At 46.1% G+C, this 16300-nt stretch overlaps 1 protein-coding gene across 2 annotated transcripts in view; it reads left to right on the plus strand.

Annotated features, from left to right (window-relative positions):
• The window catches only part of plce1 (phospholipase C, epsilon 1), a 428705-nt gene extending 412875 nt beyond the window's left edge, over positions 1-15830 (plus strand). For both annotated transcript variants that reach the window (XM_078413731.1, XM_078413732.1), the window contains 4 exons: positions 659-832; positions 3692-3910; positions 7878-8086; positions 14923-15830. In XM_078413731.1, the coding sequence (XP_078269857.1) occupies positions 659-832; positions 3692-3910; positions 7878-8054 (570 nt within the window). In that variant the 3' untranslated portion in view covers positions 8055-8086; positions 14923-15830. The remainder of the gene's footprint in view (positions 1-658; positions 833-3691; positions 3911-7877; positions 8087-14922) is intronic.
• Positions 15831-16300: the final 470 nt, after the last annotated feature.

Below are 16300 nucleotides of genomic sequence, written 5' to 3' on the forward strand. Positions count from 1 at the left end.
CAAAGACGTATAGGTCTGTAGGTTAATGGACTTGGTAAATGTAAAAATTGTCCCTAGTGGGTGTAGGATAGTGTTAATGTGCGGGGATCGCTGGTCGGAGCGGACCCATTGGGCCGAAGGGCCTGTTTCCGCGCTGTATCTCTAAACTTAACTAAACTAAACTAAACTGGTCTTGTCCATGAGATTTAAGGAAACATGCCACTTCCCCACACCTGGTACATCAGTGGACTAAGCAAGAAAAGAAGAGACAATAACCTAGAGACTAAGGTAGACACAAAATGCTGGAGTAACTCAGCGGGTCAGGCAGCATCTCGGGAAAGAAGGAATGGGTGACGTTTCGGGTCAAGACGTCTCAACCTGAAACGTCACCCATTCCTTCTCTCCCGAGATGCTGCCTGACCCGTTGAGTTACTCCAGCATTTTGTGTCCAGCATCTGCAGTTTTTTTTCCAAAACTCGAGCCTAAAGTGGTTTGTATTGTGTAAGCACATTTGTACGTACACCTGCTCCCCTTTACACATTGGGGACCAAATCTGAAAATTATCGGTAAAAGCTGCCGTGAAAATTTGCTTGTAGTGACCGATTGGTAGGATTGGCAAGTCATAGCACATAATAGTACTAGCAAGTGATAGTGAAAGTCTATGACATTACATTCTCAGCAGGAGCAGATTCAAAGGAACTCCATGAATGAAAAGCATGAAGACGTGGGATTCAGCAGCAGCCCAACAGAGGATGACAGCTTCCTTGTCCAGGTGCATGACGTCTCGCCAGAACAGCCTCGTACAGTCATCAGGGCTTCAAAGTTCAGCACCACCCAGGACGTTATTCTGCAGGTTGGTCACTATATTGTCACTAAGGTTGTGCAAGTGAGTTCACAGCAGGTGCGTGCTCATTGGCTGAGTTCACCTTGAGCCAGCTTCAAAGATTAAAATCTGCACGTTGGTAAAATATCCTCAGTCAACTAACATGCTGCCAACATTAGGCTTGGTTTACACTTCTTGTGAGGACGGGCATTGTGGGTGGATGGATGTCACAGAGTGACACAGTGTGGATATAGATCCTTCGGCCCGACTTGCCCACACCAGCCAACAATGTCCCAGCTACACTAGTCCCACCTGCCGCGTTTGGCCCATATCCCTCCAAACTTGTCCTATCCATGTACCTGTCCAACTGTTTCTTAAATGATGGGATAGTCCCAGCCTCAACTACTTCCTCTGGCAGCTTGTTCCATACACCCACCACCCTCTGTGTGAAAAAGTTACTCCTCAGACAATCTTTTCCCCTTCACCTTAAACCTGTGTCCTCTGGTTCTGGATTCACATACTCGAGGCAAGGATGTGTGGTAGCTTATATATGTTCAGGTCAAGAATACAGAGTTTTTTTGCCAATAATCTTACACATATTTTAAAATAATTTTGCCATCTAACCAGTCTTCCCCCTAATCCAAAGGATCTTTCTTGTTTCCAGCTAGCTGAATAATCAGTATATAATGTAGAAAAGCATAGCAAGGTACCGATCCTATGGCCCACATGTCTGTGCCAAACCTAATGCCAAGGTAAACTAATCACCAATGCCCACTAGGGGTGCCAACTTTCTAACTCCCAAATACGGGACAAGGTGACATCACCGCCCCGTGCCCCACGTGACCTCACCCAGCCAGCGGCCACTGGCTCCCATTCTACCAATGGCGGCCTCCCGGGCCAGGAGGCGTTTTGTTACGCAACCTCCGTTAGGCGAACACACTCGGCCCTGATCCCCGAACACACTCCATTAGCCTACATTGTCCGGGCCTACGCTGTCCAGGCCTACACTGTCCGGGCCTACACTGTCCGGGCCTACACTGTCTGGGTCCACACTGTCCGGGCCTACACAGTCTGGGCCTACACTGTCCGGGCCTACACGGTCCAGGCCTACACGGTCCAGGCCTACTCTGTCCAGGCCTACAGCGGCCCCCAGGCCTACAGCCCAAAATACAGGATGTCCCCGCTAATATGGGACAGTTGGCAACCTTACTGCCTACGCATGATCGATATCTCCCCACTCCCTGTATATTCATGTACTTATCTAAAAGCCTCTGAAATGCCACTACCCCAGGCAACACATTCTAGGCACTCACCTCCCTCTGCGTAAGAAGAACGTCCCACACATCTCCATTAAACTTTGCCCTCTTACTGTATCTCTATGGGTTCTAAACTGAGCCATCCTACCACAACTCCTTCCTAATCTACTATCTACCTCTTTGGTGACCCTCGGACTATCCTTGATGGGACTTTGCTGGCTTTACCTCGCACTAAACGTTAATTCCTTATCCTGTATCTATACTCTGTAAATGGCTCGATTGTAATCATGTTTTGTCTTTCCACTGACTGATTAACACGCAACAAAAGCTTTTACTTGTACTTCAATACACGTGACAATAAACGAAATAAATTACGATAACTAAATAAACTAGTCTTTGACGTAGATATAATTACTTGACAGAAATGACTGTACAGTCTGGTCAGAAAGCAGATCCTTGGTTTTGTCTGCCCTTTCATTTGGAAGCAAGTGCTCCACCAGCTGTTGCAGGAATATAATGTTTAAAATATATTTTAGTCAGCTACTGTGGCACCACTCACCAGCGAGCTGGGAACTATCCTTGATCAATAATCTTTTGCCACTCTGAATGTCCGCAGAATGTTTGTCAATATCTTCCCTCTAAGTTCTGTTTCATTCACTGGCACGTAATGTAAATGATTTGGCTTATTCCTGCTGCCTTTTCTAAATAGAGCTACTATATTCTATAGTCCAACAGTCCAGCTAGTTTGGTGAGATAACAACAAATGTTCAGTCATTGTTTGCACAGATTCTCGTAAGGTTTTGATAAAGTTCAGCACAAATGCCTAGTTAGCAAAGTTAATCAGAAATAACAACATTAATAGGAATTTGGTAGGGATAGTTAGCCAGAGTTCACCAGGCTTTCGAAAAAGTTATTGGGTGGGTACACCGATCAGCCAAAACATTATGATCACTGACAGGCGAAGTGAATCACATTGATTATCTTGTTACAATGCCACCTGTCAAGGGGTGGGATATATTAGGCAGCAAGTGAACAGTCAGTTCTTGAAGTTGATGTGTTGGATGCAGGAGAAATGGGTAGGAGTAAAGACCTGAGCGACTTTGACAAGGGCCAAATTGTTATGGCCAGACTCTGAAACGGCAAGGCTTGTGGGGTGCTCCCGGTCAGCAGTGGTGAGTACCTACCGACAGTGGTCCGAGGAGGGACAAACCACAAACCGGCGACAGGGTGTTGGGCGCCCAAGGCTTATCGATGCGCGAGGGCAACGAAGGCTATCCCGTCTGGTCCGAACCGACAGAAGGTCGACTGTGGCACAAGTCACAGAAAATGTTAATGGTGGTCACGGGAGGAATGTGTCACAATACACAGTGCATCGCACCCTGCTGCGTATGGGGCTGCACACGGAGGACCAACTGCATATTAGGCAGGTGGTCATAATGTTTTGGTTCATCAGGTCATAATGTTTTGGCTGATCGGTATTTGAGAGGAAATAAAGTGAATAATGAAGTTTCTTGAGGAGAGAACAGGGAATGGGATCGATGGGATTGTCCTGCAAGGAACCAGGATGGACTGAATGGCCTTCTTCTGTGCCAGTACCGATTTTATGATATTAATTTGTTAATTTATTCCACAGGCATTGAGTAAAGCCAAATATTCCTACAGCATCCTGAGCAACCCTAATCCCAGTGACTATGTACTTGTGGAGGAGGTCGCAAGAGAGCCGTTAAACAAGAAATCGTCCATGACGAAGCCAACTCTTCGAATCCTTTCTGAGAACGAGTATGTGTTTGTAGCCCAGAACAGGTGGAAAGGAGCGGGAAAATTCATCCTTAAACTGAAAGAGCAAGTGCAGGTGAGCAGCCAGACGTTCACACTGTCAGAAGGAAGGGTGGGCACAGCAAGGGGAGGAGAGAGTGGAATGTTTGTGAAAGTCACCCAGAGTTAGAGAATTCACCCATCATCCCGCAAGGTTGTAAGCTGCCCAGTGAAATATCAGGTGCTGTTCCCCCGATATTTTGTGTGGGCCTCACTCTGGCAATGGAGGAAGCCCAGGACAGAAAGGTCAGGGTGAGAGTGGGAGGGGGAGTTAAAGCGTTTTGCAACCGGGAGATCAGGTAGGCCTTTGCAGACTGAGGGTAAGTGTTCAGCGAAATGGTCGCCTAGTCTACACTTGAACCATGACTAGCGTTGCCAACTATCTCACTCCCAAATACGGGAGAAGGTGACGTCACCGCCCCACGTGACCTCACCCTGCCAGCGGCCACGGGCTCCCGCTCCACCAACGGCTGCCACCCGGGCCGGGAGGTGGGTTGCTACGCAGCCTCCGTTAGGCGGCGCCCGGGCCTCCGAGCCTACACTGTCCAGACCTACAGCATCCGGGCTTACAGCGTCGGGGCCTACAGCGTTGGGGCCTACAGCATCCGGGCCGACAGCGCCCCCCGGGCCTAATATGAGACAAGGGCGGTCCCGTACGGGACAAACCAATTTAGCCCAAAATACAGGATGTCCCGGCTAATACGGGACAGTTGGCAACACTAACCATAACTACCCTCACTAGTAGACTTAGATCAATCAAATTAGTCAGACAGGCTCGCTCATTAACGACGTCGCTCTGGCTGTAGACTAATCCTGGTTCCTCAGGAATTACACACGAGCCCGGGACTGATGAGGTTTCAGAATAGTCAGCATTATAAATTAACAACCATGTCCGCCAGTGGTAGGGTTGCCAACTGTTCCGTATTAGCCGGGGCATCCTGTATTTTGGGCTAAATTAGTTTGCCCCGTACGGGACCGTCCTTGTCCCATATTAGGCCCGGGGGGAGGGGCGCTGTAGGCCCAGACACTGTAGGCCCAGACACTGTAGGCCCGGAAACTGTAGGCCTGGACACTGGAGACCCGGACACAGTACGCCCGGACACTGTAGGCCTGGACACTGTAGGCCCAGACACTGTAGGCCCGGACACTGTAGGCCCGAACAGTGTAGGCTAACGGAGTGTGTTCGGGGAGCAGGGCCGAGTGTGTTCACCGAATGGAGGTTGCTTAGCAACCCGTCTCCCGGCCTGGGCGGCCGCCATTGGTGGAGCGGGAGCACATGGCCACTGGCTGGGTGAGGTCACGTCACCTTTTGTCCCTAATTTGAGAGTGAGACAGTTGGCAACCCTAGCCAGTGGGTACACAGCAAGGACTCACAAACAGTGACCTCAATGAAAGGACATGTCTTTTACTTACTGCTGCAGTGATAAACATGATCCAGCCCAACAGGGGAACTATGCCCTTCTTTGAAACCTGTTAACATTCACTGAAGAATCCAGATCATTTAACATTGTCTCTGTACCTCCCAAACTGCATAGTCTCCCTGCACTCTACTGAAGTATTTATCTCCATTATATATGCCCGCGTGTCTGGAGTAATCTTGAGCAATAAGCTTCTTATAAATGAATGTGAGCCAGAGTTAGACTTTTAGTTTTTAGTTTTAGAGATACAGCATGGAAACAGCCCTTTCTGCCCACTGGATCCGCGCCGCCCAGCGATCCCCGCACATTAACACTATCCTACACCCACTAGGGACAATTTTTACATTTACCCAGCCAATTAACCTACAAACCTGTACGTCTTTGGAGTGTGGGAGGAAACCGAAGATCTCGGAGAAAACCCACGCAGGTCACGGGGAGAACGTACAAACTCCTTACAGTGCAGCACCCGTAGTCGGGATGGTACCCGGGTCTCCGGCGCTGCATTCGCTGTAAGGCGGCAACTCTACCGCTGCGCCACCGTGCCGCCCAAACATGCTTGTACATAATAATGCTTGTACATCCCCAGGTAATAGGGTACATGCAATGGAAAACCATTGTTTTGCACGATGTACAGAGGTTTAATTAAGCAACCTTTCCTATAGTCTTAGTGTATATTTAGTGTCTTAGTGTATCTTACTTGTGCTGCTGTCAAATTGCACAGTTTGGTCAAGGTCGTATTGTTTAGCGATATCCTGCAAACACAAGCATGGGGCATTGCAAGGAGATGCAGCAGATTGAGAAAACCCAGTGCACCTACTCAGGGCAACAGGCCACTGACAAGAAGTGTGACCGAGACAGCATCACCCAAATAAAAGAGACTTGAGAATGTGTTGGGCAAGTAAGGAATTAATGCATGAGAGAGAAATCTCAGGGCCAGAGATCCAGGTTCGATCACGACTACGGGTGCTGTATGTACGGAATTTGTACGTTCTCCCTGTGACCACGTGGGTTTTCTCCGAGTCCTATGGTTTCCTTCCACTCTCCAAAAACATATAGGTTTGTAGGTTAATTGGCTTGTTATAAATGTAAAATTGTGTAGGATAGTTTTAGTGTGTAGAGATCACTGGTTGGCACGAACTCAGTGGGCCGAAGGGACTGTATCTGCACTGTATCTATAAACAAAAATCCAGAAGATCTTGGAACATTTCCACTTCCGAGAATATGATTGGGATGATAGGATATAGGACAAAGCACATGATCAGCATTGAGTCGTAGAGTGATAGAGTGATACAGTGTGGAAACAGGCCCTTCATAGAGTCATAGAGTGATACAGTGTGGAAACAGGCCCTTCATAGAGTCATAGAGTGATACAGTGTGGAAACAGGCCCTTCATAGAGTCATAGAGTGATACAGTGTGGAAACAGGCCCTTCATAGAGTGATACAGTGTGGAAACAGGCCCTTCATAGAGTCATAGAGTGATACAGTGTGGAAACAGGCCCTTCATAGAGTGATACAGTGTGGAAACAGGCCCTTCATAGAGTCATAGAGTGATACAGTGTGGAAACAGGCCCTTCATAGAGTCACAGAGTAATACAGTGTGGAAACAGGCCCTTCATAGAGTCATAGAGTGATACAGTGTGGAAACAGGCCCTTCATAGAGTGATACAGTGTGGAAACAGTCCCTTCATAGAGTCATAGAGTGATACAGTGTGGAAACAGGCCCTTCATAGAGTCATAGAGTAATACAGTGTGGAAACAGGCCCTTCATAGAGTCATAGAGTGATACAGTGTGGAAACAGGCCCTTCATAGAGTGATACAGTGTGGAAACAGGCCCTTCATAGAGTCATAGAGTGATACAGTGTGGAAACAGGCCCTTCATAGAGACATAGAGTGATACAGTGTGGAAACAGGCCCTTCATAGAGTCATAGAGTGATACAGTGTGGAAACAGGCCCTTCATAGAGTCATAGATGATACAGCGTGGAAACAGGCTCTTCGGCCCAACTCGCCCACACCGGCCAACAATGTCCCAGCTACCCTAGTCCCAGTTGCCTGCACTTGATCCATAACCCTCCAAACCTGTCCTATCCATGTACCCGTCCAACTGTTTCTTAAACAATGGGATAGTCCCAGCCTCAACTACCTCCTCTGGCAGCTTGTTCCCTACACCCACCACCCTCTGTGTGAAAACGTTACCCCTCGGATTCCTATTAAACCCTTTCCCCTTCACCTTGAACCTATGTCCTCTGGTCCTCGATTCCCCTACTCTGGGTAAAAGACTCTGTGCATCTACCCGATGTATTCCTCTCATGCTAATAATAATTTCCCAATGAATTGCAATGTACTAAATCTCTTCGACTAACAAGTTAAAATCGTTCAGAAATTGTACCAACTATAAGCACGGCTTATAAGAAAATGTTATGTTTTGTTTCCATGCCAAAAGAGTAAAACGTCTGCTTCACTTTTATTAAAGTGACACAATGATTGTTGTTCTCCACTTGAATGTATGTTTACAGTAGTTATGTCTTCCCTGAGCTGTGTGTGATTGCTGGTTTTGATCCATACATTTTGGAATGTGTTGGCAGGCTGCACAGGAAAAGAAGAAAGGTCTTTCTTTTGCCAACGAATTGAAGAGATTAGCAAAATCCAGCAAACCAACTCGCAGTTTCTCGATTCCCCTGCAGCCGACCTCCCCTGAGAGCAGCCACAGTAAGGATGAGAAAGCTGCATGCAGCCTGTCCTTCACAGAGATCACCGAGTAACAGCCCCATGGACACAGCGTGTGGTCGCCCAGGTATGGCTCATTCACTTTGCCAACATGCAGTGATTCCATTCACCAAAGTACAGGGGAGCTGGTGAATTCCCTGGTCGCGATGCAGCGTGGATACAGAGACGCACTTATACTGGGCTGGCACGGTGGAGGGGATGGAAAGTGGAGAGGGATGGAAGGGAAGCTTTCCTCCATGTGCCGCATCGGTACGGTGGCGGGGTGGCATTGTGGTCGAGCTGCTGCCTTACAACATCAGACACCCAAGTCAAGTCAAGTCAAGTCAATTTTATTTGTATAGCACATTTAAAAACAACCCACGTTGACCAAAGTGCTGTACATCAGTTCAGGTACTAAGAACAAACATACAATGGCACACAAACATAACAGCACATACATAAACAGTTCACAGCGCCCCCTCAGAGGGCCTCAAACGCTAGGGAGTAGAAATAGGTTTTGAGCCTGGACTTAAAGGAGTCAATGGAGGGGGCAGTTCTGATGGGGAGAGGGATGCTGTTCCACAGTCTAGGAGCTGCAACCGCAAAAGCGCGGTCACCCCTGAGCTTAAGCCTAGACCGCGGGATAGTCAGTAGCCCCAAGTCGGCCGACCTGAGGGACCTGGAGTTAGAGAGGTGGGTTAGAAGATTTTTGATGTAGGGGGGGGAGTGTCCATTTAGGGCTTTATACGTGAATAGGAGGAGCTTGAAGTTGATTCTGTACCGTACTGGGAGCCAGTGGAGAGAGGCCAGAATCGGGGTGATGTGGTCCCTTTTACGGGTACCCGTCAGGAGTCTCGCTGTGGCGTTTTGGACCAGTTGCAGGCGGGACAGGGATGATTGGCTGATCCCAGTGTATAGGGAGTTGCAGTAGTCTAGGCGGGAGGAAATGAATGCGTGGATGATTTTTTCAATGTCCCAGGTTCGATCCTTACTGTGGCTGTCTGTACAGAGTTTGTCCGTTCTTGTATACACTGGAGTTTAGAAGGATGAGAGGGGATCTTATTGAAACGTATAAGATTATTAAGGGATTGGACACGCTAGAGGTAGGAAACATGTTCCCAATGTTGGGGGAGTCCAGAACCAGGGGCCACAGTATAAGAATAAGGGGTAGGCCATTTAGAACTGAGATGAGGAAAAACTTTTTCAGTCAGAGAGTTGTGAATCTGTGGAATTCTCTGCCTCAGAAAGCAGTGGAGGCCAATTCTCTGAGTGCATTCAAGAGAGAGCTAGATAGAGCTCTTAAGGGTAGCGGAGTCAGGGGGTATGGGGAGAAGGCAGGAACGGGGTACTGATCAGCCATGATCACATTGAATGGCAGTGCTGGCTCAAAGGGCCGAATGGCCTCTTCCTGCACCTATTGTCTATTGACATCTGGAACAGAGAATACAGTAGATGGGGTTGGAGGAGGTGCAGGTGAACCTCTGCCCTGAATAAATGCAGCTTAAACGTTGCTGCCATATCTGCTTCTCCCATTTCTTCTTGCAGCTTGTTCCATGTACCTCCAACCCTCATGCCTGGTAGGTCTCTAATCTTTTCCCCTCTCACCTTCAACCAATACTCTAGTATTCCACATTTCCATCCTGGGGTAACGACCATCTTCCCTTACCAACGCCTCTCAGTTTATATACAGCCTCCCGTGCTACAGCACAAACAATCCAGCTTTGTTCTACCTTTCCTTGAATCTAATACTCCCCAAATGCAGGTAGTGTCCCAGCAAACCTTCTCTGCATTCTCCCAATGATTGTATGTGTTTCCTGTCATGCAGCCAACAGAACTCAGTGGGCCGAAGGGCCGAATGGTCTCCTCCTGCACCTATTGTTCTTCCCATGATCTGCATGATCTCCGAGATTTCCTCCCACACTCTAAAGACGTAGAGGTTTGTAGGCTAATTGGCTTGGTATAAATGTAAATTGTACCTAGTGTGTGTCAGATAGAGTTAGTGTGCGGGGATTGCAGGTTGGTGTAGACTCAGTGGGCCAAATGGCCTGTTTCCGTGCTGTATCTCTAAACTAAACTAAACTAATCTCTCCAATGTGCTGATTTTGAGGATAAGTAACAAGCTTTTGAAACGTCTCATGAGTTAGATTCTCACTGTAATTGGAGAACTCCCATGTCTGTCATTGACCCAATGTATTATACAGAAGAAAACAACAGGCTTGTGTGGACAAATATACGATTCAAACCCATCAAAGCAGAGCCTGTCAGATCAGATATGGTGGCAGGCAAGGAAAGAGCCGAACCAAAGGTGTAGGAAGGAACTGCCAATGCTAGTTGAAACTGAAGATAGACTCAAAATGTTGGAGTAACTCAGCGGGTCAGGCAGCATCTCTGGAGAGAAGGGTGGTTTCAGGTCGGGACCTTCTTCAGACTGAGAGTCGGGGGGAATCCAAGGCCCAGTTGTGTTTAGGAAATGAACCTTGGCAGTTTTAACACAGGAGCAATCTTCTGTAAGGGACTATTAAACAGTTAATTGCAGGAAAGTGTCAGAATTTGTTTAGTCGAGGAAATATATATTTTTTATCTTAAACTAACAATAATTACAAGGCCTAGTGAAAATTGGATGTATCTTGCATTTTCATTGAATACGTTTTTACATGTTAAAGTGTGTGTGTGCATTTGAAGTTCAGGTAACAGGCTCTAGCATGCATGCTATTTAATATTATTATTGACTTTAGCAGATTGTTCCCCCTGCTGTGTGTTACATGTTTGTTGTGCCTCATTTACTGTGCTCCATCACTGCTAACAGTAACTCTAGAGTCAGTGACCATCTCCCAGAATAAGCAGTACCAGGACGGCACGGTGGCGCAGCGGTAGAGTTGCTACCTGACAGCGAATGTAGTGCTGGGGACCCGGGTTCCATCCCGACTACGGGTGCTGTCTGCACGGAGTTTGTACGTTCTCCCCATGACCTGCGTGGGTTTTCTCCGAGATCTTCGGTTTCCTCCCACTTTCCAAAGACGTACAGGTTTGTAGGTTGATTGGCTTGGTATAAATGTAAAAATTGTCCCTAGCGGGTATAGGATACTTTCAGTACAGTCCCTGGTGGACTCTTCGGAAGTGATGACCACAAGATGCAAGATACGAGAGGAAGCAGTAGGCTTGGTGTAGTGGTGCCAACTATCTCACTCCCAAATAAGGGACAAGGTGACATCACCGCCACATGACCTCACCCAGCCAGCGGCCACGTGCTCCTGCTCCACCAATGGCGGCCCCTCGTGCAGGGAGGCGGGTTGCAGCGCCCGGGCCTCTGGACTTACACTATCCAGACCTACACCATCCGGACCTACGCCGTCCGGGCCTACAGTGGCCGGGCCTACAGTGTCCGGGCCTACAGTGTCCGGGCCTACACTGTCCGGGCCTACACTGTCCGGGCCTACAGCATCCCCGGGCCTAATACGGGACAAGGGCGGTCCCGTACGGGACAAACCAATTTAGCTGAAAATACGAGATGTCCCGGCTAATATGGGACAGTTGGCAACCCTAGCTTGGTGTGTTGTTTAGCAGTGGGCCTGAATTTGATGGATCACTGACCAGCCAGTGGAGGAACAAACAGCCAGTCTGAAGAAGGGTCTCGACCCGAAACGTCACCCATTCCTTTTCTCCAGAGATGCTGCCTGTCCCGCTGAGTTACTCCAGCTTTTTGTGTCCATCTTCGGTTTAAACCAGGATCTGCAGTTCTTTTTACACAACAAACAGTTAATATTTGGCTGCTAGCTAATGGTAAAAATAGAGACCCCTGGTCATGCCATTGAATTGATCACCAATTTAATGGCATGAAATTAGTTACAGCTGATGTGGCAGCTGAAGAATCAGTTTGTTATTTAACAGCAATTAAACCTGGAAAACCACTCTAGGTAGGAAATTCACAATTTTAAAGTAGTTTTTATAGGTTAAGTGAGAATCCTGGGATATTTTGGTGCCTGTAATGGATAGAGATGGTCATTATATCTATTGTATGATTAAATAGATTGTTGGTATTGTTTTTCTATTCATTGAGAGTAAACGTGTACTGTCAAAGTTTTCATCTTGTAATTTGGATTATTTATTTAATGCAGTTATATTCTGTCATAAAATCCCACTCTACATCACAAAATAATATTAATTTAGTTCCACTAGGAAGGAACTAGCTGATATCAGTCAACAACCTGCCCTTACTGCACTAGCATCTTTGATGAGCCAATTCTCTCCAAAGCCAGAGGCAAAAGCATGATAATTCTGAGGAAATGACCGCTTGCTTCTGGCTATTTCTCACGACTCTTTCATGTTATGTTCCTGGTCCCCGAGGGAAAGACGGTGTGCAATTTATTTGGCATTTGGAACCGAGATCCTGTATTTCCATTGACAACTGATTTCCCATCATTCTATTTTGCACAGAACGAGGAAAGCAACAGTTTCCATTCGCCTCGGCTATTTTGAACTACCGTGTGAAAGAAAGACACAAATTATTCTGATGTTACTTGGTTGTTTGGACTCCTAGTTGTCCTTTGTGTTCAGAACCACAGAGATTTAGAGCACAAAGGGGAACATTTGCCCTCTAACTAGGGTTGTCAACTGTCCCATATTAGCCGCAACATCCCATATATTGGGCTAAATTTGTTTGTCCCGCCCTTGTTCCATATTAGGCCCGGGGGACACTGTAGGCCCGGACACTGTAGGCCCGGGGGCCGCTGTAGGCCCGGACAGTGTAGGCTAATGGAGTGTGTTCGGGGAGTGGGGCCAAGTCTGTTCACCGAACGGAGGTTGCGTTGCAACCCACGTCCAGGCTCGGGCGGCCGCCATTGGTGGAGCGGCAGCACGTGGCCGCTGGCTGAGTGAGGTCACGTGGGTCACATGAGGCACGGTCGGTGATGTCACCTTTTGTCCCTTATTTGGGAGTTAGAAAGTTGGCAACTCTACCTCAAACACCAATTAGACCAAGTGGACACATTGGGCCCAAACCTCTCCTGCATTGGTGCAGCACCCTCTTCTCCCCCCCTCCCCTCCCCTCCCCTTCCCTCCCTCCTCCCCTTCCCTCCCTCCACCCCCCTCCCATCCCCCTTCTCCCCCTCCCTCCCTAGGAGATAGATTTAAACTTTAAAATGTGAATAACTTAAAAAATATAACACTGATTTTAATGAAACTTCTTCCATTGGCACTACAGGGAGATAGTGAGTAAGGTGGGCCTAAAATTGGTGTGATATTGTGTACCATTTTGGCTATAGTTCAGGAACAAACAAACAAACAAACGAGAGTTTTAGTATATAGATGCTAATTAAATGCTAGGGTGAACCAAAGCTGTTAGATCATTCTGTTATTTTCATTATGAATCATGAATTATTCTTTAATGCTAAATTGATTTTTACTTACTATTTCCTGCTGACTCATAGTACATATGTGTGTAAAGTGGAATCAAGTTCTTTATATCATAATTTTCTCCTGGTATAAACACCATATATCATGGCATTCTGACTGGAAAGAGGATGGAGAATGATCCAATTTATGCAGAGGGGAAATGCATTTACAAATGTAACTTTTATAATTGGAATTGAGAATTAGAGGAATGGGCAGGGCGAGAACAAAATAATTTTATTTCACATTTGGTTCTACTTTTCTCCTTGAACTGTAAATTAGTCACCAACCCAGTTTGGCCCAAACCTAATGCTGCAAATTAACTCATTAAGCATGTTATAAATAGGAACCACCAAGAAAAAAGATTTCTTGCGGCATGCAAGATTTCTTGGGGTGGCACGGTGGTGCAGCGGTAGAGTTGCTGCCTCACAGCGCTTGCAGCGCCGGAGACCCGGGTTTGATCCCGACTACGGGTGCTGTCTGTAAGGAGTTTGCACGTTTTCCCCATGGGTTTTCTCCGAGATCTTCGGTTTCCTCCCACACTCCAAAGATGTACAGGTATGTAGGTTAATTGGCTTGGTAAATGTAAAAATTGTCCCTAGTGTGTGTAGGATAGTGTTAATGTGCGGGGATCGCTGGTCGGCACGGACCCGGTGGGCCGAAGGGCCTGTTTCCGTGCTGTATCGCTAAAACTAAAACAAAAAAATTAAAATAATAAATATCTGGTGTATGTCATGGAGAATGTTCTGTGAATTGGCCAATTTCACAAATATATTAAGAGACATAAAGACTTAAGAAGAAAATCACCATTTAGACTGCTTTTGTCAGTTGCATTATGACATGACAATTCTAGTGTAGAGAATTCTAGTGTAGATGCAATACCTGTCCTTTTCCTCTCCCCTCGACTCCATACAAGGACCCTGTCTTTCCAGGTGAGACAGAGGTTCACCTGCACCTCCTCCAACCTCATCTACTGCATCCGCTGCTCCAGGTGTCAACTTCTCTACCTCGGCGAGACCAAGTGCAGGCTCGGCGATTGTTTCGCTGAACACCTGCGCTCAGTCTGCCTTAACCAACCTGATCTCCCGGTAGCTGAGCACTTCAACTCCCCCTCCCATTCCCAATCTGACCTTTCTGTCCTGGGCCTCCTCCATTGTCAGGAATTGTCAAATTGGAGGAACAGCACCTCACGTTTCACTTGGGTAGTTTACACCCCAGCGGTATGAACATTGACATCTCTAACTTCAGATAGTCCTTGCTTCCCCTCTCTATCCCCTCCCCCTTCCCAGTTCTCCCACTGGTCTTCCTGTCTCCTACTACATCTTATCTTTGTCCCGCCCCCTCCCCTGACATCAGTCTGAGGAAAGGTCTCGACCCGAAACGTCACCCATTCCTTCTCCTGAGAAGCTACTTGACCCGCTGAGTTATTCCAGCATTTTGTGTCTACCTTAGAGAATTCTTTATGCTTGAGAACCCACTAATTGAGGTAATATTTGCTGTCAAAATATTTCAAAAAAATCATTTTTTTGTTTACAGGCTCGTTTCAAGTTGACTTTATTTAGTACTGCGATGTCACGATGAAGCACAGAAATCTTTTGCCAGTGCTGGAGAAGACCAAAATCAATACAATGTCTGTCCCTCCTCTGGATCCTGGTTTGTAGGTAGCCCTTCTGAAAAAAAACTGGAAATTACACACATAACTTTTTCAAGGTAACGAAATCCACTCTTTGGAATGAAACACATCACCCAGTATTGCTCGCACGCACACACACACACACACACACACACACACACACACACACACAGAAGAATGAGCCAGAAACAGGTTCCAAACAAGCAGGCTTGTTTAAGTGTACATTGTTCAAGCAAGAACTTGTGTGTGAACAGATAGCCACTACTGTTGGGATAATTCACACACTTGTCATGATGACTTCAATTATACTGGGTATGAACACATGAAGGTGCCCAACTTTGAGATTTTTTTTAAACTTGTGAGTGTATAGTTTATGCACTTTTAAAAACCACTTATTTTATTAGTTATTTGAAGTATTTGCAGGTTTTAATGGTTCCTATATTTAATATGAACCAGGATCATGCTAGAAGCCAGCATTTTAGTACATTGAGCTGAATTGTCTGAAATTGTTCGTTTTAGTTGATGTTTACAAAGTATTCACGTTTTGATTTAGAGAATAATTCCTTGTAGAATATGTTGGATTCATGCATAAAATGTGATAAAAAGCAGTGTTCAGAGATGTTGATGAATATTTTTACTGGAGTAAAAAATCATGTAAATTTCTAGCTATACAAAAATGTGCTGATTGTATTAATATAATTATTAGGTTGAATTATTTATTTAAGCAGAGATTTAACACTGTTTGCAGTTAAATTTACTACATTTGCCTGTTAAGTTTCAGGTGATATAACACAACTTGTATTTTTTTTATTCTCAATTGCTTCACTTTCCTCACGCACATCTGATAATATATGCATTTTAATTTTCCTTGTATTAAAATTGAAAACAAACAGTAAATTAAGCATCGAGTCAGTTTCTTTAATTTTCTGACCTGCTGAGTTACTCCAACTTTTATAATTTTTCTCTTTTTCTGCATTGGTATGTACTATTAGTAACGAGACAACTATTTTTAAAGTGTAATGTACACATTTTGCCTTCACACCACGTGTAAATTGCTCCAATTGTATGATAAGTGATGAGGCTGTAATTTTGAAACGAAGGACATTTATTGAATAGAACTGCAGCAAAGACAAGTCAAAATCAGCGACTGGACTGATTGTGTTAAATGAACCAAATATGAGGCGACTGAAGGCGACCAAAACAGCAGTAATAGCAGAACACACTAAATAAAATCGATCCGTAAATGCTACCAGCTGTCACAGCCAAAACATTATGACCACT

The sequence above is a fragment of the Rhinoraja longicauda genome, chromosome 16 (genome assembly GCF_053455715.1).
Source record: "Rhinoraja longicauda isolate Sanriku21f chromosome 16, sRhiLon1.1, whole genome shotgun sequence".
NCBI classification, from domain to species: domain Eukaryota; kingdom Metazoa; phylum Chordata; class Chondrichthyes; order Rajiformes; family Arhynchobatidae; genus Rhinoraja; species Rhinoraja longicauda.